At 51.3% G+C, this 24,741-nt stretch overlaps 1 protein-coding gene across 1 annotated transcript in view; it reads right to left on the reverse strand.

Moving 5' to 3' along the window:
* The window catches only part of FOXK1 (forkhead box K1), a 69,278-nt gene extending 47,248 nt beyond the window's left edge, over positions 1–22,030 (reverse strand). The window contains exon 1 of the mRNA XM_081255568.1: positions 21,482–22,030. Within this exon, the coding sequence (XP_081111694.1) occupies positions 21,482–22,002 (521 nt within the window). The 5' untranslated portion in view covers positions 22,003–22,030. The remainder of the gene's footprint in view (positions 1–21,481) is intronic.
* Between the last annotated feature and the right edge of the window lie 2,711 nt (positions 22,031–24,741).

The following is a 24,741-nucleotide window of genomic DNA, read 5'->3' on the forward strand; positions in this document are numbered from 1 at the left end:
ATACGGAATCCTCTGGAGAGAAGTCATTGTGGACAGAAGAGTTCTCCAAAGAGACCCTCGTCTGTTCCTTTAAAAAGTGACTGACTTTAAAATCTTTACCCCTCCCCCCCTGTTTTTAGTTATCATGTTAAAGACACGTCAAACTTCCTTGGCTGCTTAAATGACAGTGAACAAATTGAAATTACAATTCTGAAAATTATAAAAGGTGAAGTCTGAAAAGATGAAGACCACAGGAGTTAAATAAAGAAACTGGTAGAACTGCTCAGGAAAGGTAAATACGACCACAGGCATCAACTCCCCAAATGTCAGGATTATGGTTCAATCCCTTACAGGCTAGAGGTGTATCAGAAGAAACTTGAAGAATTAATTATCCCCAAATACGGGCTGAACGTCTCATCGGGGTCCCATACTCGCAGATGATAAACAATGAGCGATGCAGGAGCTGAGAGCATGGGAGACACCAGCCCGGGACGGGGACGGGGCGGAGACGGGGCGCGGACGGGGCGGGGACGGGGCGCGGACGGGGGTGGGGGGGGAGGGCAGGGCACTTCCGGGGCGGCCACATGTTCAGCAGGGAAAAGGCCCAGACAAACCCTTAGGAACCGCCGCAGAAACACTTCCACACACGGCCTCACCCTCAGGGCCTTCTAGATTAATGGGGCAGGAAGTGGGGAGGGGAGGACACACAAATACATCACATGGGAAATAAACAATTATAAACCACAGGAACACCTGGGGAAACAAGGCGTGCAGACAGTGAGTGCCCCAACCCGGCCCCGAGGCAGTGACACTGGGTGACCCCACGGAAGAAGGTGGACGCGCTCCAGGCAGGGCATGGCAGGGAAGGCACGGGGTGCTGGGGCCACTGAGCAGCGATGGGTGTGTGAGAAACGCTTAGGTTAAACGGCTGTATCTGCCCGGACCGACAGCAGCGTGAAAGCGAAGGGCGCACAGGGACGCGAGAGGGGTCGGGCCCGCAGAGGGCGGGTGCCAGGGGCTGGGGGAGCGGGCTGGGGTGCGGGTGGTCAGAGGGGACCGAGCGGCAGCTTGGGGAGATGAGAAACTCTGCAGGTGGACGGTGGTGATGGCTGCACGACAATGTGAATGCACTGGATGCCCCTGAACTTACACTTAGAAATGGTGAAGATGGTCAATTTGATGCCACTGCAAATCTCACGGGCATTTAAGAAACAAAACAAAAACAATCTGCTTTACAAAAATGAAATGCGCCCCACGGATACAAGCTCATAGATCAAAATGACATCAGGGAAAGTCTTACAAGTTAGCACAACATATAAAACAGGAGGGAGGGCCTTCCCCGGTGGCACAGCGGTTGAGAGTCCGCCTGCCGATGCAGGGGACACGGGTTTGTGCCCCGGTCCGGGAAGATCCCACGTGCCGCAGAGTGGCTGGGCCCGTGAGCCATGGCCGCTGAGCCTGCGCGTCGGGAGCCTGTGCTCCGCAACGGGAGAGGCCACAACAGGGAGAGGCCCGAGTACTGCAAAACAAAAAACAAAAAACAAAAAACAGGAGGGAGAAGCTGTTCTGTCTCACAGTCCATCCTCACGGCCCTTCCCGCCCACCCCAGGACGCCGCACCAGGCCAGGGGCTCCTGGGACCCAGTGCGACAGCGGGCTGGAGAGAGACGCCATCTCGGGGCCCGGGAAGAAGTGCCCCTGCGGGTGGACGCGGCCAGCCCTGTGCCCGTCCCTCGTAGATGGTGACCGGGGCTGAGGACAGACCCCGGCACACAGAAGGCGCTCAGCAGCTAGAGACAAATCCTCCGGGTTTCACTCGGAAACGATGGGCAGAGCCCAGGTCTCCGTGGAGCTGGGGAGTCGGCGAGGAGCTGGCCAGAGGGGGACGGGGCCCCCCGTGCTGCCGGGGCCGCGGCTGGGCCACGGTGCACACGCACGCCTCCCACGAGCGGCCCGGGAGCAATGCACCTCAGCCTGGCACGTAGAAGGAAGGGCACCTAGAACCCGGACTGAGGGACGACCAAAGGTTCCAGCCACTGCCCCAGCCTTTTTGGTGACATCTGGACGAGCCCACGGTGGGCTGGATCTCAGCCCGCGGGCTCAGAAACAGGGAGAACGATTACTCGTAATCCTGTGAGCGAGATGCTTTCAGCACTGCTGCCGTCAAAAAGGCTCCAAGGGCAGGATCTGAAGCCGCACCGTCCACTGTCTGAGTACTTCCTTCCCAGGTTATTTTATTAAGTGAGTAGTAGCCGATTTTCCAAATATTCAGATAGCTACTCTCAAAACAAACAAAAAACACACACAATTTCTCTACGATGTCTGGCTTTCTGTATCCGCGACTAGCAGGGTCTTCAGCCTCCGTAACCTTAATCTTACGTGGCTCTCACAAACTTCCTTCTGCAAGTGGAATCACGCGTCAGGTAGTTTCCCTCGTTTTCATGGACTATTCTCCAGGCGCTGCATCGCGAAAGATGAGCTGGACACACGCCCAGAGTCCTGGAGGGACTTCCCGCAGAGCAGGTGCCACTCTGAAGGTCACGGAGCGCCAGTCCCCGGGCCGGGGCTTCCCTACATCATGTGGTTTATTACTGGTGCTTTTAGATTTGTCACACAGAATAAAACCACCCTTCCTAACAATGTTCTGGCACTGACGCTCAGGTGAATAAAATCCACCCGTCTCCTGGGCTCTGTACATTGTGTGTACACTTCCTTGCCACCCCACGACAAGGTCAGGCGACGCGGGACGAACCTGTGTAGGCTGAGGACCTGAGCTGGAGGCCGCCGGCTGCCCCTGGGGGCTCCGGGGGCCATCCTCCCCCACCCTCCCCCACCCTCAGAGGCAGCCCGTCACTCAGCCCGCGGGCCACGTCCCGAATGGCCTTCAGGGTTATGAGCCTTTGCCACGGCCGCAGCCAGCACCCTGGTCCCCGTGCCAGAGCGTGGCCCCCACGGTCCGTCCCACTGGGTGGCCATGGCGGTGCCCACATCACGTCTCTCCTCTGAACCTGCAGGGGGACCCCGAGGCTGTCCGCTCCATCCCTGGCTTCCCCATCACAGCACCCCCCACCCCGGCCCCCGAGCCTCTGCCCCGGCTCTTCCCGTCACCAGCTCGTAACTCAGACCTCAGTTAAGACATCACTTCCCAGGAAGGCCTGCCACCCACGGTCTCCCCCGCCCCCTGCAGGGCCTTCCTTCCTCACTGCGCCCGCATCCCCCGAAGTCTCACTGTCACTCGCTCTCCGTGGCCACAGTGTCGCCCTCCTGCTTCCCGGGAGCGGGGAGGCAGAGTGTCCTGCTCGCCCTGCACACCCATCCCCGCAGTGCCTTGCACACAGGAGCGCTCCCGAGGAAAGGAAACCAGAGACCTCAGGAACCTAAAGGCCACTGGGGTGTGGGCAGGGGTTCCGTCCAGGTCCAGCACGGAGACGCCCAGGGGCCCCCAGATCCGGCCAGGAGCTCAGGGGAGGCGGCTGCGGGTGAGCCCGGGGCCCCCGGGATGGGACAGGAGCCGGAGCCAACGGGTCAAAGGGTGGGCAGGGATGCTCTGTCTGAGGCCTGGGAGTGCGCAAGCGCATGGGGGCTGAGCGGCTAGAGCGACGAGAACAGGGGAAGGAATGCCGGGAAGGAGGCCACAGGGCCGGGAAGGGCTGTGGTCAGACGGTGGGGCTGCGAAGACACAGACAGTTATGTGTCTGACAGTCTCACCCACGAAGCAGTCTTTCTGGAGCCGTGGAAAGCACACACATTATAACGAAGTAGACTGTATGACACAACGTGTGTAAATCACCCCCCCCTCCACACACACAACTAAAAGCATCACTCGCAGACGTCTCTGGGTGTGGAAGGTACGAGAAAGGCCTAGAATCAAACTCCCACGGGTCTCGGGAACTCAGAGGACCCCAACGTCAACTGTAACCTGTCGTTTTTCTTATTTAAAAAAAATATGACAGGACGTGAACGAGGACACGTTACATTATCCTCTACACTTCTCTGTATTTTTTAAATGCCTTGCAGTACGTATGAGGTGTTTCATCGGTTCTGGGCATCCATCTCCAAGTCCCAGCTTTTCCTTTGCCAGATGCCCTGCATCCCAGCTGGTGGGGGACAAAACACCGCGGTGACAAACAGCGAATCCGAGGCTGGCTTGAGATCAAGGCCCCGGCCCTGCTTGCCTCTCGGTGTCCTGCCCAAGTGTAAGCCAGTCCCCGCACCCTGCAGAGGCTACTCAAGCCGATTCAAGGTAAAATCCCCTGTGCTCTGAGATCCCATCCTCCGGACGAGCAGCTCAGAGACACACAAGAATACACACCCGCCTAATTCACTCTGATCATACAACCTTAGCAGCCGGGAGACATCCTGGTGGAACCGAGCCCGACCCACAGCCCACGCGCGAAGGCCGCCCTCTACAGAGCCCCACTGGCGACCGGCGCCCTGGTGGGAGAGCACAGGGCCGGTCCACCCCAGCATGACCAGCCTGAGGCACGGCAATGGCTTCCTGAGCAACAAGCCAGATCTCACTGCTGACGCCAGACGCCTCACCAAGCACACACAGTCCCTCTCCTACTTGGTCACAGTGACAGCAGGGACGATGACAACGATGGGGGCTTGCGGGCTTGCGCCGGGTGTATCTGGCGCCAGGCACTGCAGCTAGGACTGTGAACACGCTGCTCCCAGTTCTCAGGGCCCAGGAAGTGGGTAGCGTGCCCATCTTACAGATGGCGAAACGGGAGCTTGAGTCGGGTCACCTGTTCAAGGGCACCCAGCTGGAAGGTCTTTTAAAAGCTAAGCTACTATGTAAGCTTCAGCCACTTTCTTTGGCCGGCTTAGTTCTCTACTGTTTGTTTATTAATTTTGCCAAGAATTTATGAACTGCCAACTATGTGGCAAACACACTGGTAGGTACTGGGTTTACAGTAACGAACCAGAAACGCAGTCCTGCTCCCCTGACGCTCAGACTGTACCAGATGATCATTAACTACAAACCCTTCAGTAACAACGAGACGGTGCTACCCTGGGGCGCTGGGCGGCGCTGCCCGTGGGACCTCACTCAGAGAAGCGTCGGGAAGGCTGCCTTGAGAAAGCGGATTTCAAGGTCCTATTGTACAGCACAGGGAACTGCATTTGGTATCCTGTAATAACCCATAATGGGAAAGAATCTGAAGAAGAATATATATATGTATATATATACATGTGCGTATATGTATGTACGTATGTGTGCGTGTATATATACGTATATACACATAAAGCTGAATCACTTTGCTGTACACCTGAAACTAACAGAACATTGTAAATCAACTATATTTCAAAAAAAACACCTAATGAAATCTGGGGAAAAGAAGAAAGTGGATCTCGGCAGCAAAGCTCCATTTGCTCTGAACCAGCTTGTAAGCTCTCCTTGTCAGAAATGAGAAAGGAGCCCATCATCATGGTATATTTATTTAGCAACACTTGGAGGCTATAGCCAACTGAACAAGACAACAAAAGTGAACGAGATATGAAATAGTGGAAGAAAGAGACAAAATAATCATTATGTGCAGATGAAGGTTATGACCTAGAAAACACATCTGAAAAGTGAATTTAAAAACTGTTACTAGAAATGGTAAATGTGCCTGAATACGAAATTAACATTTTATTCCAGTACCACAAAAATTACTTATTAATTACAAGGAGAAAAACAGTTAACTGTTTGGTGGAGGAGCCTGACAACACCTAAACCAAGTGACCCTATGACCCCGTCGATAAGGCCCCATGTGCCTGGGTGACACTCCCCCAAAGGACACACGGCCCCTTCCTAGTACTTCAGCCAAAGATGCTTCACCAGAACCTGATCAGGATGTTGTCAAATTAGACAAACCTAAACTGAAAGACATCCGATAAAATAACCCCTGTGGACACGAGCAGGGCTGAGGAGATGGGCACCTGAGCGCAGCCTCCAGCCCGGACCCGGCCTGGACGGTGCGGGAAACCACGAAGGAGGCCGCCAGACAACTGGCAGAAGTGGCATCTGGGCTGAGGATGTGGTAAAGCGTCACAGTTACTGTGACGTTTCCTGAACTCACTGCCAGGACTGTGGTTATGGAAGCATCCTTGTTCTGAGGAAATACATACTGTAGTACAAAGGCAAAAGAGGCCCCTCTCTCCTACCTGTGAGCACTGACCCTTTAGAAAATAACGAGGGAAGAAAGATCCCATCATATTAACCATCCCCTAAAGAAATACATAAAATGCCCAGGATTCAGCGTAACAAGAAACATGGGGGTTCTGTGTAAAGGGAACCAGGCACACAAAGGTGCCGGCTGTGACGCTGGTGGCCGTGTACTGTGAGCAGCACGCTGTCTTAGGCTTTTGTGCCGTGTGGTAGCCCGTCAACGAGTGGGTGTGGCCGTGCACCGAGAAGACTTGACCAACAGGAGCCTGGGGGGCTTTGCCTACACTGGCGGCCCAAGCCCATCACACGCCCCCGCACGACCTCCCGGCAGGCCTGGTGTAGACACCACTGCCGCCAGAGGCTGAGCTGACCAGGGGGCGGGGACGAGGGGACATGACGCTGGACAGTGCCGGCCTGGCGCCCGGCATCACCACCACTGATCAGAAACCCCTATTTTGGACTTTCCATAAGCAAGCTGTTGGAATGGACCCTTCCAGCCGCCTGCAGGCCACACAAGGTCAGGTACGTGGGTAAACGCTCAGCCGACGTTTAGCGTCTCCCAAGGGCCAGGCGTGTGCTGGCCCTGGGGACGCAGCGCCACCCTCACGGAACCTCCAGCTCCCCGAGCGGGACAGACGCGGACCAGCGCTCTCACAGTACGGCGGCTGACCCCGGGAAGCCCCAAGGGCTCGACGCGCGGGCCCCGCGTGGGCACACGGAGCAGCACCATCCGGTCCGAGCAGGCGCCCGTGCGGACACGCGACAGGCACACGTCCACCTGTGAAGGAATTAAAAGTCTGCGAGGACAGAAACGTAAACACTAGCGTTGAGGAGTTGGACTCGCAGGGGATCCATCCGTAACCAACACGGACCGTAAACCCAGGGCTATGAAGGGCCAGGGAGAGGGTTTTTTAAATTTCCCTCAAAGCTGCAAACCTGTCTCCATCTTTACCTGCCATTCACAGGGGTCGTGTCTCAGACCCTCACTTTCTTCCTCTGGTGTCAGGAACAAGGGCAACGAAGGGAAGAACAGAGCCCGTCCCTCCGGCCTGGGTGCAGGCGGGGAAGGGGGGCCCTCCGGGGCCGCCCACCCCGCACACAGCCTGACCCCACGGCCTGGGTGCAGGCAGGGAAGGGGGGCCTCTCCCCGCGCACACAGCCTGACCCCACGGCCTGGGTGCAGGCGGGGAAGGGGGGCCCTCCGGGGCCGCCCGCCCCGCACACAGCCTGACCCCACGGCCTGGACCAGGCCTTCCCATCCCTGCACCTCGAAGCACACAGCAGAAAGCAAGACTCGTGCCTCGGAGGCGAGCGGGTAACCTGAGGCATCAGCCACACCCCTGGGCCTGGGCACCCACGGACCTCCCATGTCCCCAAGAACACCCGGGGGCCGCAGCACATGCGCTCAGTTTAACTTAAATTAACTGAAAAACGAAACACAAATTAAAATTCAGGGACTTCCCAGGTGGTCCAGTGGTTAAGACTCGGTGCTTCCACTGTAGGGGGCACAGGTTTGATCCCTGGTCGGGGAACTAAGATCCCATACGCTGTGCGATGCAGCCAAAAAAAGAAAAAAAAAAACTAGAATTCAGTTCTTTGGTCACATTCGCCACATTTCAAGTGTCAACAGCCACGCAGGACCCGGGCTGCCCTGCTGGCCGCTTCTATCATTGCAGGCCGTTCCAGACTCCAGGAGATCCCTGCCCGGCCAACCAAGGGTGGGCAGGCCTGGAAAATCTGCTCACGCCGCAACGCCAGAGAAAAACAGAATCGCTGAGAAAGTTGAACAATCAGTCGAGTCATGCTGCAGGCCAGGAGCTAACAGGGCAGCCAGCGCTCCTGGTCAACACGGAATCAATCAAAGAGCTGGGCACCCTGAAGGGAAGGTGCTTTCCTCCGGCTGCGATGAGTCACTGTTCCCTGCGTCGGGGACGTAACTGCCAAGCAGACCAGATATCTACATCCCCACGGGTGGAGGTGGAGGAGAGCTCGAACTTCTGCTGTGCGATCTTCCTTTGCATGTCGCCCCGATGGCTCCAGCCTGTCTGCTCTGTCATCTGCTTTGTCATCAGTATTATCGGATTTCATTCTGACATCCTTTCAAAATCAGCTCCAAAAAGTTACTAAATGTACAAATTATTTTTCACTGAGGAAAGTTCCAGCCAAGACTTCCTGGTAACACATAGGAGGCTCCTTAATTTCCTTAGTCAACTGTATCCAAACCATACTCGGGAGGGAGGATTTCTGGGCAGGCTTTCTACAGACAACAGCCTGGCCCCGGGAACGTGCGTTTGTCTGCGGTGACTCATGCCTGGCTCCCGAGGCTGGTCTCCCCGCAGCTCACCCCGAAACCCAGCGCTGCGGGTTCCCCAGCAAAGGTACACCCGCCCCATCAGGTCAGCACCATCCACCTTACACGACGACTGGCACAAAATCCCAACTGAAAGATATACAATCACTTTTTGAATCCTATATGCTGCTCCTCAACCAAACACAACCTGTGAAACAGAACAATGCAAGTGGGGGGCGGCAAGGGAGGCCTCCCAGCACGTTTGATGTTACAGCCGTCCACCTGGAAAACAGCAAGTTTCGGGCTTCCCTGGTGGCGCAGTGGTTGGGGGTCCGCCTGCCGATGCGGGGGGCGCGGGTTCGTGCCCCGGTCCGGGAGGATCCCGCGTGCTGCGGAGCGGCTGGGCCTGTGGGCCGTGGCTGCTGGGCCTGCGCGTCTGGAGCCTGTGCTCCGCGGCGGGAGAGGCCGCAGCGGTGAGAGGCCCGCATATCGCAAAAAAACAAAAAAACAAAAAAAACCCCAGCAAGTCCCGTTGGTTTTCATGATGCAAGTCACAAAAGGCAAAGCTTTATCAGCATAGACGAAAAATGGGTTTTATCCTATGTGTGATACTGACTTACTGGGAGGAAGAGAGAGAAAAAGACCAGATTGGGAAGGAGTAGAATGAGGTTTATGTATATCAAAAAGGGGCCCAGTTTTTCACAACTGTGCTCAGAAAGGTCACACGAAAAACCCCCAAAAAGGAATAATGTCCATAAAAGCCCGTTTTGTCACTGACATCCCTTGAGGGCTGAGTCACTCCATGTCCACCCGCTTCACTCTGTTGTCTCCTGGTGGGTCCACACCCACGGCTGAAGGGAAAAAGCAGGGGTGTCATCCAGGAACCCCAGAGCACCCTACTTGGTTGTGGGAAAATAACAGAAATAACTGACAAGCTGGATAGTTCCACCTGAAATAATCAAGAACTGATTGTACATACAAAAAACACTAAATTTAAGCCAAATCATGCCACCAGATGCTAATAAAGGCCAATGACAAAATTATGACTTCTTTACTTCTACAAAACGTGCTGTGTCACTCAACTTCTAAAGCAAATTTAAAAAGCAAATTACATCAAAAAGCCTGATCCTTTCATAGATTGCTATTTTCAAAAACATGAGTTGTGGGACTTCCCTGGTGGCGCAGTGGTTAAGAATCCGCCTGCCAGTGCAGGGGACACAGGTTCGAAGATCCCACGTGCCGCAGAGCAGCTAAGCCCGGTGTCACAACTACTGAGCCTGCGCTCTAGAGCCCGCGAGCCACAACTACTGAAGCCCACGCACCTAGAGCCCGTACTCCGCAACAAGAGAAGCCACTGCAATGAGAAGCCCACTCACCACAACAAAGAGTAGCCCCCGCTCGCCACAACTAGAGAAAGCCTGCACGCAGCAACGAAGACCCAACACAGCCAAAAATAAACAAATAAATACATTAAAAAAAAAAAAGAGGGCTTCCCTGGTGGTGCAGTGGTTGGGAGTCCGCCTGCCGATGCAGGGGACATGGGTTCGTGCCCCAGTCCGGGAAGATCCCACATGCAGCGGAGTGACTGGGCCCGTGAGCCACGGCCACTGAGCCTGCGCGTCCGGAGCCTGTGCTCCGCAACGGGAGAGGCCGCAACAGTGTGAGAGGCCCGCGTACCACAAAAAAAAAAAAAAAAAAAAAAAAAAAATGAGTTGTTGGGTTCAAGGGGATCAATTTAACTACCAATCGAAGATAAAACATTTGTATAGTAAGATATATGGACATTAGATCTACATAATTCAATCAGTATTTTTCTCAATGACCAATGCAAGAGGTTACAAATTCACACATGCGTAAAAGATTTATTCAAAATGCACGAGAAAGCAACGGATTTCACGGAGTTTCACCAAAACTCCACTGATGAGGTTTCAGATTCCATCCTGCAATTAACGTTTAAGAAACTACTACTGTCCAGTTCTGTAGAGGCATCAAAGAACATCCGCAATTTCCTGAAAGGCTACTACAACACTCCTCCCTTTCCCAGCTACATATTTCTGTAAGGCTGGATTTTCTTCATATACTTAACTGAAACAATGTTATCACAACAGACTAAAAGCAGAGGCAGCTATAAAATTCAGCTGTCTTCTATCAAGGCAGACATGAAAGACGTACCAAAAAATGAATACCCCTATCCTAACTTCTTTTGTTGGAAATACAAAATAGACTGAGCTATTTTTTCATAAAAACTTATTTTTGAAATAGGCTTATTATTGCTATTTTTGAATAGATTAATAAATATATAGATTTTAATTTCTCAGTTCTAATTTCGAACACGGTAAGTGTAACAGACAAATCCCACATAAACAAAAGCTCTCTGGGGTCCCCAGTAATGTGTGTGGGCCCCAAACCCTGAGAGTTGATGGACTAAACAGAGGTACGGGATGCCCAGAGGCACCTTTGCCCAAAGGCAGCCACGTACCTTGAAACGCAGGTGGCAGGTGAAGGGAAGGCCTGCAGAAACGCTGGGACCTCTGCTAAGGGGTCGTGGGCAGCAGGGTGGTCAGAGCTCAGCTCTACACACACACATCAGGGGAAACAAATGGTTAAACACGTCACGGATGACTAAGGGCAAAAGTTCCTTCTTAACCAAGTCATGGACAAAATATCCAGACTGAAAATCGTTCTTAGGAGAAGCCGCATATTTGCAAGCAGCTCAGGATTTAGCGCTGGAACCGTCAGGTCTAAGGGAGGCAAGCCCCGCACTGGCTCACCCCCATCGCACCCAGGGAAAGAAAGCCTGTGATGGCCACCTCAGGGGTGCAGCCACAGCCTGTCACCACCAAACCAGCCGGGACGCCTACTGCGCAGCCGCTCTGCAGAGCCCTGGACAACACCCAGCATGCCTACCTGGCTTCCCTTTACACGGTCATGAACATGTGCACACAGGCAGATTACATTTTTCTTTCTTTTTAGATCAACTGGCAACCTCTTACCAGAAAACTAGAAACTCGTGAAAAGCGATAGCAGCAATGAAAATTAACTACAAAATCTCCTAACAAGTCACAATGCAAGGGCCTATTTTCCAGGAAATCAAAGTAAAAGCAATTTATAAAATCCTCTCATTTTAATATGAAATCCTTTAAATGTTCGGTAATTATGGAAATGAGGCATCACTGTAATTCGAGTTGTCATTAATTTAGCAAGTTTATCTCCTGATATTCACAAGATGCAAAAACAGCAAATAGTAAATTACTGTATCTCCAGATTAAATGCTTTCCTTTCATTTCAGCACATAATTTTAAACATAGCTGGGTCTTTTTCCAAAGCACTATGAACACCATTAAAACTCTACTCAATACCCTTTTAGCACCTACCAATTCCATTCCTTCATCAGTGACAAAGGCTTTAATAAGTTTAGTATAAACTCAACACATACTACACGATAAATACCATCCTTCTCACAGACTGATTTTTTAAAGACTATAGAAACTTTCTTATATGGGTGATAAGCCCAAAAACTCCATGTGAACTCAATACTATTACATAGATTCAACGTACTAGCTCCCAATTCGCTACACTCCTATCAACATTTTTTTTAATTAAAAAAATTCTTTTTTATTTTTTAATAGACCTTTACTGGAGTATAATCGCTTCACAATACTGTGTTAGTTTCTGTTGTGCAGCAAAGCGAATCAGCCATATGCATACACATGTCCCCAGATCCCCTCCCTCTCGAGCCTCCCTCCCGCCCTCCCTGTCCCACCCCTCTAGGTGGTCACAAAGCACCGAGCCGATCTCCCTGTGCTGTGCGGCTGCTTCCCACCAGCTATGTTACGTTCAGTCGTGTGTATATGTCGATGCGACTCTCACTTTGCCCCAGCTTCCCCCTCCCACCCCGTGTCCTCAAGTCTGTTCTCTATATCGACCTCTTTATTCCTGCCCTGCAACTAGGTTCATCAGTACCATTTCTTTTTTTTTTTTAGATTCCATATATATGAGTTAGCATACAGTATTTCTTTTTCTCTTTCTGACTTACTTCTCTGTGTATGACAGACTCTAGGTCCATCCAGCTCACTACAAATAACTCAATTTCATTTCTTTTTATGGCAGAGTAATATTCCATTGAATATATGTGCCACATCTTCTTTACCCATTCACATCTGTCGATGGATGCTTAGGTTGCTTCCATGTCCTGGCTGTTGTAAATAGTGCTGCAATGAACACTGTGGTACATGACTCTTTTTGAGTTATGGTTTTCTCAGGGCATGTGCCCAGTAGTGGGATTGCTGGTCCTATGGTAGTTCTATTTTTAATTTTTTAAGGAACCTCCATACTGTTCTCCATAGTGGTTTTATCAATTTACATTCTCACCAGCAGTGCAGGAGGGTTCCCTTTTCACCACACCCTTTCCAGCATTTATTGTTTGTAGATTTTTTGATAATGACCATTCTGACCATCGTGAGGTGATATACCTCACTGTAGTTTTGACTTGCATTTCTCTAAAAATTAGTGATGTTGAGCACCTTGTCATGTGCCTCCTGGCCATCTGTATGTCTTCCTTGGTGAAATATAAACCTTTTTAAAGAAAGGACTTAATTGATATTTATAGGACATTCCATCCAAAAACAACAGAATACACATTTTTCTCAAGTGCTCATGGAACATTCTCCAGGATAGCTCATATCTTGGGTCACAAATCAAGCCTTGGTAAATTTAAGAAAATTGAAATAGTATCAAGTATCTTTTCTGACCACAATGCTATGAGACTACATATCAATTACAGGAAAAGATCTGTAAAAAATACAAACACATGGAGGCTAAACAATACACTACTTAATAACGAAGTGATCACTGAAGAAATCAAAGAGGAAATAAAAGAATACCTAGAAACAAATAACAATGGAGACACGACGACCCAAAACCTATGGGACGCAGCAAAAGCAGTTCTAACAGGGAAGTTTATAGCAATACAATCCTACCTTAAGAAACAGGAAACATCTCGAATAAACAACCTAAACTTGCACCTAAAGCAATTAGAGAAAGAAGAACGAAAAGCCCCCAAAGTTAGCAAAAGGAAAGAAATCATAAAGATCAGATCAGAAATAAATGAAAAACAAATGAGGGAAACGATAGCAAAGATCAATAAAACTAAAAGCTGGTTCTTTGACAAGATAAACAAAATTGATAAACCATTAGCCAGACTCATCAAGAAATAAAGGGAGAAGACTCAAATCAATAGCATTAGAAATGAAAAAGGAGAAGTAACAACTGACACTGCAGAAATACAAAAGATCATGAGAGATTACTACAAGCAACTCTATGCCAATAAAATGGACAACCTGGAAGAAATGGACACATTCTTAGAAATGCACAACATTCTGAGACAGAACCAGGAAGAAACAGAAAATATGAACAGACCAATCACAAGCACTGAAATTGAAACTGTGATAAAAAATCTTCCAACAAACAAAAGCCCAGGACCAGATGGCTTCACAGGCGCATTCTATCAAACATTTAGAGAAGAGCTAAAACCTGTCCTTTTCAAACTCTTCCAAAATATAGCAGAGGGAGGAACACTCCCAAACTCATTCTACGAGGCCAGCATCACCTTGATACCAAAACCAGACAAGGATGTCAAAAGAAAGAAAAGTACAGGCCAATATCACTGATGAACATAGATGCAAAAATCCTCAACAAAATACTAGCAAACAGAATCCAACAGCACATTAAAAGGATCATACACCATGATCAAGTCGGGTTTATTCCAAGAATGCAAGGATTCTTCAATATATGCAAATCAATCAACGTGATATACCATATTAACAAACTGAAGGAGAAAAACCATATGATCATCTCAATAGATGCAGAGAAAGCTTTTGACAAAATTCAACACCCATGTATGATAAAAACCCTGCAGAAAGTAGGCATAGAGGGAACTTTCCTCAACATAATAAAGGCCATATATGACAAACCCACAGCCAACACTGTCCTCAACGGTGAAAAACTGAAAGCATTTCCACTAAGATCAGGAACAAGACAAGGTTGCCCACTCTCACCACTCTTATTCAACATAGTTTTGGAAGTTTTAGCCACAGCCATCAGAGAAGAAAAGGAAATAAAAGGAATCCAAATCAGAAAAGAAGAAGTAAAGCTGTCACTGTTTGCAGATGGCATTATACTATACATAGAGAATCCTAAAGATGCTACCAGAACACTACAAGAGCTAATCAATGATTTTGGTAAAGTAGCAGGATACAAAATTAATGCACAGAAATCTCTGGCATTCCTATATACTAATGATGAAAAATCTGAAAGTGAAATCAAGAAAACACTCCCATTTACCATTGCAACAAAAAGAATAAAATATCTAGGAATAAACCTACCTAAGGAGACAAAAGACCTGTATGCAGAAAATTATAAGACACTGATGAAAGAAATTAAAGATGATACAAATAGATGGAGAGATATACCATGTTCTTGGATTGGAAGAATCAACATTGTGAAAATGACTCTACTACCCAAAGCAATCTACAGATTCAATGCAATCCCTATCAAACTACCACTGGCATTTTTCACAGAACTAGAACAAAAAATTACACAATTTGTATGGAAACACAAAAGACCCCGAATAGCCAAAGCAATCTTGAGAACGAAAAACGGAGCTGGAGGAATCAGGCTCCTTGACTTCAGATTATACTACAAAGCTACAGTAATCAAGACACTATGGTACTGGCACAAAAACAGAAAGATAGATCAATGCAACAGGATAGAAAGCCCAGAGATAAACCCACGCACATATGGTCACCTTATCTTTGATAAAGGAGGCAGGAATGTACAGTGGAGAAAGGACAGCCTCTTCAATAAGTGGTGCTGGGAAAACTGGACAGGTACATGTAAAAGTATGAGATTAGATCACTCCCTAACACCACACAAAAATAAGCTCAAAATGGACTAAAGACCTAAATGTAAGGCCAGACACTATCAAACTCTTAGAGGAAAACATAGGCAGAACACTCTATGACATAAATCACAGCAAGATCCTTTCTGACCCACCTCCTAGAGAAATGGAAATAAAGACAAAAATAAACACATGGGACCTAATGAAACTTCAAAGCTTTTGCACAGCAAAGGAAACCATAAACAAGACCAAAAGACAACCCTCAGAATGGGAGAAAATATTTGCAAATGAAGCAACTGACAAAGGATTAATCTCCAAAATTTACAAGCAGCTCATGCAGCTCAATAACAAAAAAACAAACAACCCAATCCAAAAATGGGCAGAGGACCTAAATAGACATTTCTCTAAAGAAGATATACAGACTGCCAACAAACACATGAAAGAATGCTCAACATCATTAATCATTAGAGAAATGCAAATCAAAACTACAATGAGTTATCATCTCACACCGGTCAGAATGGCCATCATCAAAAAATCTAGAAACAATAAATGCTGGAGAGGGTGTGGAGAAAAGGGAACACTCTTGCACTGCTGGTGGGAATGTGAATTGGTACAGCCACTATGGAGAAGAGTATGGAGGTTCCTTAAAAAACTAAAAATAGAACTACCATATGACCCAGCAATCCAACCACTGGGCATATACCCTGAGAAAACCATAATTCAAAAAGAGTCATGTACTAAAATGTTCATTGCAGCTCTATTTACAATAGCCCGGAGATGGAAACAACCTAAGTGTCCATCATCGGGTGAATGGATAAAGAAGATGTGGCACATATATACAATGGAATATGACTCAGCCATAAAATGAAACGAAATTGAGCTATTTGTAATGAGGTGGATAGACCTAGAGTCTGTCACACAGAGTGAAGTAAGTCCGAAAGAGAAAGACAAATACCGTATGCTAACACATATATATGGAATTTAAGGAAAAAAATGTCATGAAGAACCTAGGGGTAAGACAGGAATAAAGACACAGACGTAGAGAATGGACTTGAGGACATGGGGAGGGGGAAGGGTAAGCTGTGACAAAGTGAGAGAGTGACATGGACATATACACACTACCAAACGTAAAATAGATAGCTAGTGGGAAGCAGCCGCATAGCACAGGGAGATCAGCTCGGTGCTTTGTGACCACCTAGAGGGGTGGGATAGGGAGGGTGGGAGGGGAAAAAAAAAAGAAAAAGAAAGTCTTTAACAAGACACAGTCTAACTTTGAACAAATACACGTGACACACAATAACCGCCAACTAGCAAGAAAAGCAGAAGACAGCTTTTATTGAGAGAAAATGCCACAATTCGTATTCTGACCACACCATCCAGATGCAGCCGAAGTCTAAAGCTCCGTTCCCGTCACGGCACGTTCCCCGCTCCCCTGAACCCCCCAGCTTCATTCTGCGTGGTTATCATCCCTCCGGCTTCCAGACGCAAACCGTCTCTTCTACCCCGTCACCAGATCAGAACGTTCTTCCATCAGATCTCTCAGCTGAATCTCTTCCTCGCCAGTCCCCGGGCCACCCTCCCGCAGGTCCTGCCGGGTCAGGCCTGCATGACCGGCTGGCTCCGGGGCGCCCCCAGCTCCGAGCAGGCCCACACGTGTCACTGCCCCCTGATCACCGCTCTCCTCTCCACGTGGAAACACAGCTGGTGCAGTCTCAGTCTCCACATCTTCAGCCACTGGCAACGGACTGATGTGATGCCCTCTCTTGCCCCATGGGCACCCCCAGCTCAGCACACAGATCCACTCCTGAACCAACCACCCAGGAAGAAGGCATCGGGTCACGGAAGGACCCCATAGCTCCCAGCAGACTGGGGAGGCACAGTGAGGAGGCTGGGGGAGGAAAGGAACATGGCTGCTGTTTCTGGGACGCTGGGCCCTGAGGCATTCGGCAGACACCTGCTGTCTTCACTAAGTCTGGGGCATTTTCCAGTTAATTTCAATATAATCTCAATCTGAGAACTACTGTAAGATGGTTAGTAACAAATTCGATATTCTTCACGTGACCAGCTGGAACAGCAATGAGAAACTATGTCCTGTACGTTTTCATGGGGCCTAAACAACTATTTATGTAGTAAAATGCCTTGGTGGTTACTGTTAATTACTTTTTATCACAGTGCGCGTGCGGAGGCCGTGATCCGCAACACCTGCCGTTCAAAACATGCCTTTCAGAGGGCAGAATGCGTCAGCATGCTGAGGTCCACGTGCTGGCAGCCAAAATGAGTGACAAGAGTGCAGGTGATAATAGATTTACGGACGTAGGCAGTGCCCATCAAAAGCTGCCACAGGGACAAACAGATGGGCCTGCTTCCTGACAGACCGACGCACCACTGCCTGTGCGGCAGTTCCAGCAAAACACATCGAACCCGCGTCTGATCAAATCTCCACGTCCGACAGCCAATTTACAGGAACGACAGGGGAGAGGACGCAGTGAATGGACACCCCGGGAACCCAATCTGTACAACGAGACCGTGGGAAAGCGTACAGGACAAATGACCCTGTGTCTTCATTGAGAAAAGGAAAAAAAAAAAGAGTGAGATGAAGCCTATAGATTGAGAGAGATGTAAGAGATACGCCAACCAATCATAGTGTCTGGACCTGATTTGGCTCCTGATTAAACAAACACACTGCAAGAAAAGAAAAAAAAAATTCATGAGATGGTAAGGGAAATCCACACTCATTGGAAGTTTGATGATAGTAAGAAATTGTTATCAATTTTCTAGGTGTGATAAGGACATTGTGGTTAGGTTTTAAAAAAGGAATCTTTACCTTTTACTGAAATATTTACAGATGGAGTGATAGGACATTTGTGATTTTCTTCCAAATACCTGGGGGTCGGGGTGGGGGGGCGGAACAAAGATGAAACAAGCTTGGCCACAACATGATAGCTGTAGAGGCTGGGTGATGGCACGTGGAACTCACTCCTCTGTTTTTATGCTTGAAACTTTCTGTAATAAGAAGTGTTGAAAAGAAAAACAAGAGCCATGCTCATCCCAGAAAATTTGGGACACAAAGAAAAGTAAAAAGAAGAAAAGAATCCCATACATCTTACCACTCACAGAAACCACCACAAACAGAAGTCTAGTTTTTACTGTAATTATTCATATAGTCCATGATTATTTTATAACAGTATCAGGAAAGAAGGTTGGAAGAAAGAAAGGAAGAGCAAGTACAAGGCTGTGCATGGGCCTTTTTCCTGTAGTTCACAGATTACATCTAATTCAAACTCCAAATCTGCTGGTATCCAGACCTACGGTCACACACACGCACCATGTCCACCCACAGACCCAGGAAGGCCTGGTGACCGCCCACCTCAGAAACCCATTAAGTTGGTGACACTGCTTCTCCCCCGGGGAGGCTGCATATTCACTCACGGATTTTTCATTGAACAAACGTTAACTCCTCTGTGCGCACCTACTGCCAGCCAGCTCCTGTGCTGTGTCTCCACTTAAAGATAAAAAGTGCCCAGCCCAGCTCTGGGGAACGAGGGCCGGAGAATCGCACAGGAGGGGCTACACCAGGACCCCCTGCACCTCCCTCTGCACGCACCCACAGTCATGGATCAAGGTCAGCTCTAAGTTGTGTCACGTGGAATTTTTTCCCTACCAGTAGTTTCAAAATTATTTCATTTTAGTTTTGGAAAAACTTACTTGTAGTCACAAGTGTGGGTGGACTCTGGGGCTCCTCTCCACCTCGTGCTTCCCTGAGTGGGGGCTGGAAAGGGAGGGGCGGCCCGGGGAGCCGTGCCCTGGGGGTGCTGGAGGGGGAATGCGGCCTCACAGGGCAGGAAAGGGTGAAACGCCACACACAAGGAAGAGCTCCAAGTCTCAGGCAGCTGTAGCCACAAAATGCAGACGGATAAGAACTCTGAATTTATGGTGGAGAAATTCACAACTTCGAACACTCATGGCAAAACCGTGCACCAACGCCTGAGAGGAAACAGACAATAACTGCTGCTGTTCTTTGAAAGTCAGCACTGAATTTCCCATTTCGAGGTGACAAGGACGTACATGTCCAACTTCCTTCCTCTGAATTCATTAGCATTTCTTGATTACTCTCCACGTGGTGGTCCAAAGCACCCTGAGCTAATTCTAAAAAGCAGCTTCCAACAGCCTGTCCTACAGATGCTACCACCTACAGGTTAAGTTTCCTCAAAAAGAACGTAAAACCGCTCAGACTGCTAACATGTTTGTCCACGGGCTTTGACGGTTTCAGAAGCAAACTGCCCTCTGCTGGGAGGGCAGACATGGACATCCACGTGGTGTTTCTCCGCCAGCATGTTTCTCCTGTTCCTGTAAATTCTCCATCACCACCTGCGCGGCTGTTGCTCAGAGCACCGCTGAACTTGAACCCAGCCAGACGCGCACCGTGGGCAAAGCCCCAGCCAGAGGGCAGGGGACATCTGGGCTGCTGGCTACACGGGCTAGGAAGGCAGCATGAACACCAACCACGTTTCATAAACAACGGACTCGGTACTCGCACGTGATCTGAGGACTCCTCCAGCTGTAATGTCCTACCCTTGAGTTAGAGAAAAGACTAGTGCATTCGAGACTCGGTAAGCTGGGGCCTCTTCGGGGCTGCACCCACTCAACAGCTAGGCAGGGAACTCTGAAAACAAGGTTGCTGGATGGACGCCCTTACAGAACCTGAATTATAAAAAGAGGCCTGAGCAGAACGGGCCTCTAAGAACCACCGGGCAGGGAGGGGAAGGCGCTGTTTACCTGTCACTTTCTCACCGTGAGGGACTGGCCCCAGAATGCATTTAAGGGCCCAGAAATGGAGAGAGTGTGTAGGTCACAGAAAAGGCAGAACAGAGTAACAGCAACCATGGGATCAAACAACTCTGTCATTCACCAAGTCCTGATTTTACAGAAACACATACACACCTTTCACGTTTGGAAAACAAAGGCTGTATACGCCACCCCCCTCACGCCCCGAGCACCAGTGAGTCATCGTTGATGTTGAAAAGTATTCAGTACAATACTTACAACCAAACGTGCCAATACCCTCGAAAGGGGAGATGGTTACAGAAACAGGCAATCACCCCGGCAAACACTCCCTGGACCCAGGGTGCTTATAAAAGCGAGAGTAATTAGTCAGAGACAACTCCGGAACACAAGCACGCTGGAGAAATATAAACACTGCCGAGGAGTTAGAAGCAACTACTACACAGAAAAAGAAAGAGCTTAAGGACCGCACGAGTAACCAAACAGGCTTTCTCCTGATCAAAAGATCTCCGGAAAGCAAGATCTCCTGGGGCAGAGCAGCTGCCCCGGGAACCGGAAGAGCCCGGGAACACGAGGATGTTGCTAAAGCACCGTGGGGCATCCGCGGCCTGTCCCCAAGTGCGCCGGGTCCCCCCTCTCCTTGCCCTGCCTCCCCGCCCGGCCTCTTCCCCTCCTGCCCAGGAACCCCAACTGTGCGGTGAACGCCCCCAGCGCTGGCGACCCCTGACCTGCGTCCTCAAGTCCAGGGAGGGGAGGGCACTTCCTGTCCCGACCCCAGCCCACTCTCCGGCCGTCCCCTCCCGGCCCAAGTTCACAGCTGGCCCCTATGGCCGGGGGCTCGGGCCTTCCGGGGGCACTGGCGCTGCCCCCGGGGACCCCGCACCTCCCGGAGCGACACCGCCTGACGCCAACCCTTCTCGGGAGTGCGTTTGGCGGCGACCCGGGTCCAAACAGGGTGGCGGGGGGAGAGCGACCCTGGTGTCCAGCTCGGGGAGGGGCAACGGCGACCCTCGGGGCCCAGGCCGGGCGGGGGCAGGGGGCAGGAGTGACCCATGTCCAGGTCCGTCGGGGATGGGGGCCACCCCAAGCCCTGCTGCAGGGAGGAGCAAGGGCGACCCTTGGGGCCCAGGCCGGGCGGGGGTCGGGGTGGCTCCCGGCCCAAGGCGAGCAGGGGTCAGGAGGCGACTCCGTAACCAGGCCGGGCGGGGATGGGGGCGACCCTAAGCCCAGGTGGGGGGAGGGGCAAGGGCGACCCTCGGGGCCCGGTCCTCGGGGCTCCCGGGGCCGTCCCCGGGGGTCGGGTTGATCTCGGGCCCAGGCCCGGGGGCGGTCGGGGCGGGGGTGACCCGGGGCCCGGGCCAGGCGGGGGCCGCGGCACTCACTGTTTGGGCAACTGCAGGGCGGGCGCGCCGCGACGCTGGAAGGCCCCGTCCACGAAGACGCCGTTCTTGCCGAGGCAGCGCAGGTAGAAGTGCGGCTCCTGGAAGCTGAGCTGCAGGTGGCGCCGCGAGATGAAGCTGGACAGGCCCATACTCAGGTCCACCGAGCCCTGCGACGAGTTGCGGCCGATGGTGACGCTGGGCTGCCGCATGAGAAACTCGAACTCGCGGCCCTCCAGGCGCGCCAGCGCGGGCCCGGGGCTCCGGCGCACCGAGGCGGCCGCCGCGGCCACCAGGGCCTCGCCCGCCGCGCCCCCCGCGCCCCCGGCAATCGAGCCCGGCGGCGGCGGCGGCGGGGGCGGGGGCTGGGCGGGCGGCGGCGGCGACGGCGCGGCGGGCCCGGGCGCGGGGGCGGCGGCGGCGGGGAAGGCGGCGGCGGCGGCGGCGCACAGCACGGGGCTGCAGGGTGCCGAGCGCAACGCCAGCAGGGCGCGGGCCCCGCTGTCCTCGCCGACTTCGGCCATGTTCGCACAGCTCCAAGCGGCCTCCGGCGGCGGCGGCACGGCGCAGGGGGCGGGGCTCCGCGGGGCGCGGCGGGCGCGGGATCCCGGTCCGGATCGCGGCGGAGCGGAGCCTGCGGGCCGCGCGCCCCGCCCGCCGGGGCTCGCGGGGGCGCGCGGGGCGGGGTGGGGGACGGTGTCCGCGCCCGGCCCGCCTCGCCGGCCCCCTGGTAGCGCCTCGCCCACCGCCCCCGGCTGTGGGTTGTCCCTTCCTCCGTGCCGGGACTGGGGCGGGGAACCCCCGAAAAAGTCTCCCTGGAAAGTTTTGATCCTGGGTCACTCACTGGAGAAGGGAAACTGACGTCAGCAGTCTCCGGGGCCCTAGTGGCTCCATCCGCCAACCCTAAAGTGCGATACTTAATCACCAGATTTAAGGGGTTTCGAGCTGTAACTGAAGTTTGTCTAAAGATGCTTGCGATCCCTGATGCCCTGTGTTCCTTTCTGGAGTCATACATTCACTCAACAAGTATCTAGACAAGTATCCTGGGACCCATACTAGGGCCCGGTGCAGTCGCCGCCGGCCCTTTACACCTCTTACAGTCTCGTGGAGGAAGGCAGACGCCTGCAGAGGGGTCTTCTGTGAAAACGCGGAATTGGCCACCTTAGGCATCCTTCAGATCCCGCAGTGCTTCAGGCATTCCTAATTCAGCCAGGGCCCCCTACAAAAAGGTGGCAGTGTCTGCACACTGCCATCATTTAATAATTATCGAGTGGGAGAAAACAGACCCTCCCTGGTAGAGCTTACGGTGTACTGGGAGATGTGGACAGGAATCAAGTAACGTTCTAATAAATACATACAAAATTACAGCTGTCTCAAGTCCCGTGAGGCATTGTTGCCCAGTGACACGTGCAGGGAGTGTGGCCCCCCTAGGGTGGGAAGCTTGTCTGCGTACCCACTGTCCAGCCTGGGGCTGCAACAGATATTAGCCCACCTGCCACATGATTGAATATATAGGTACAAACAGAATTAGTGCTTGGGGGGCAAGTAAGACATGTTTACAAGAAGCTGTAACGGGAGAACCTACTTGAAGGTGGAGGAAGACAAAAACGGGGTCAGGGATCTCTTCCCTAAGGAGTGACACTTGAACTGAAGTCCAGCGATGATTAGGAGAGGGGGTTGGAGTCCGGGGACGGCATTCCAGCCAAGGAACAGCGCGTGCTAAGGAACGGAGCATGGTGCCCTCCCAGGATTGACAGGTGGAAAAGAGAGAGTGACCACGTCAGCTGAACAACATCAGTCATGTAATTTGGGTCTGATCCCCAAAGCAATGGGAACCACTGAGGGGCTGTAAGCAGAAGGGCAACATGCAGACCCACATATTGGATTTAGGATCACTGGCCGTCGGGCTGAGCCTGAATCCGAAAGGGGTCTGCGTGACCATAGGAGGCCAGCTAGGAAACTCGCAGACCAGGCCAGGGGCTGAATTGGGGAGATGGGGAGAAGTTGAGGGAGTCAAGCAATATTTATCTCAAAGACGTTTACAGACACATTGCTGGCGGGAATGGAGAACGCTGCAGCCCCTCTAGAAAGCAGTTTGGTGGAAAACATACGATCATCTGATTCAGCGATTCCACTTTTCGGTCTATACCCACGAGAATTGAAAGCAGGGTCTTTATTTGTGTTTAAATAAATTTGTTTATTTATTTTTGGCTGTGTTGGGTTTTCATTGCTGCACGCGGGCTTTCTCTAGTTGCAGCGAGTGGGGGCTACTCTTCGTTTCCATGCATGGGCTTCTCATTGCGGTGGCTTCTCTTGTTGTGGAGCACGGGCTCCAGGCGTGCGGGCTTCAGTAGTTGCAGCACGCGGGCTCAGTAGTTGTGGCTCGCGGGCTCTAGAGTGCAGGCTCAGTAGTTGTGGTGCATGGGCTTAGTTGCTCTGCGGCATGTGGGATCTTCCCAGACCAGGGCTTGAACCCGTGTCCCCCGCACTGGCAGGCGGCTTCCTAACCACTGCGCCTCCAGAGAAGTTCCAAAAGCAGGGTCTTGAAAGGACATTTGTACACTCACGTTCATAGCAGTGTTATTCACAATATCCAAAAGATGGAAACAAGCCAAGGGTCCAGCGACATGTCCGATGGGACATTATTCAGCCTTAAAAACAAAGGAAATTCTGACACCTGCTACAACGTGTCTGAACCCTGGAGACATGGGGCTAAGTGAAATCAACTGGTCACGAAAAGAGAGATCCTGTATGATTCCGCTTATGTGGGGTCCCTAGGGGAGTCAAGTTCATAGAGACAAAAAGTAGTAGGGTGGGGCTTCCCTGGTGGCGCAGTGGTTGAGAGTCCGCCTGCCGATGCAGGGGACACGGGTTCATGCCCCGGTCCGGGAAGATCCCACATGCTGCGGAGCGGCTAGGCCCGTGAGCCATGGCAGCTGAGCCTGCGCGTCCGGAGCCTGTGCTCCGCAAGGGGAGAGACCACAACAGTGAGAGGCCCGCGTACCGCAAAAAAAAAAAAAAAAAAAAAGTAGTAGGGTGGTTATTTCCCAGAGGGACAGGGAATGAATGGGGAGTGAGTGTTTAATGGGGACAGAGCTTCCGTTTTGCAAGATGAGAAAGTTCTGGAGATGACGATGGTGATGGCTGCACAACCATGTGAATGTACTTGACGCTACCGAACTGTACACTTAAAATAGTTAAGATCGTAAATTTTGTGTTACGTGTCTTTTACCACAATTTTTTCTTTAAAGAGACAGATTTAC

The sequence above is a fragment of the Mesoplodon bidens genome (assembly GCF_964165515.1).
Source record: "Mesoplodon bidens genome assembly, chromosome: 15".
NCBI classification, from domain to species: Eukaryota; Metazoa; Chordata; class Mammalia; order Artiodactyla; family Ziphiidae; genus Mesoplodon; species Mesoplodon bidens.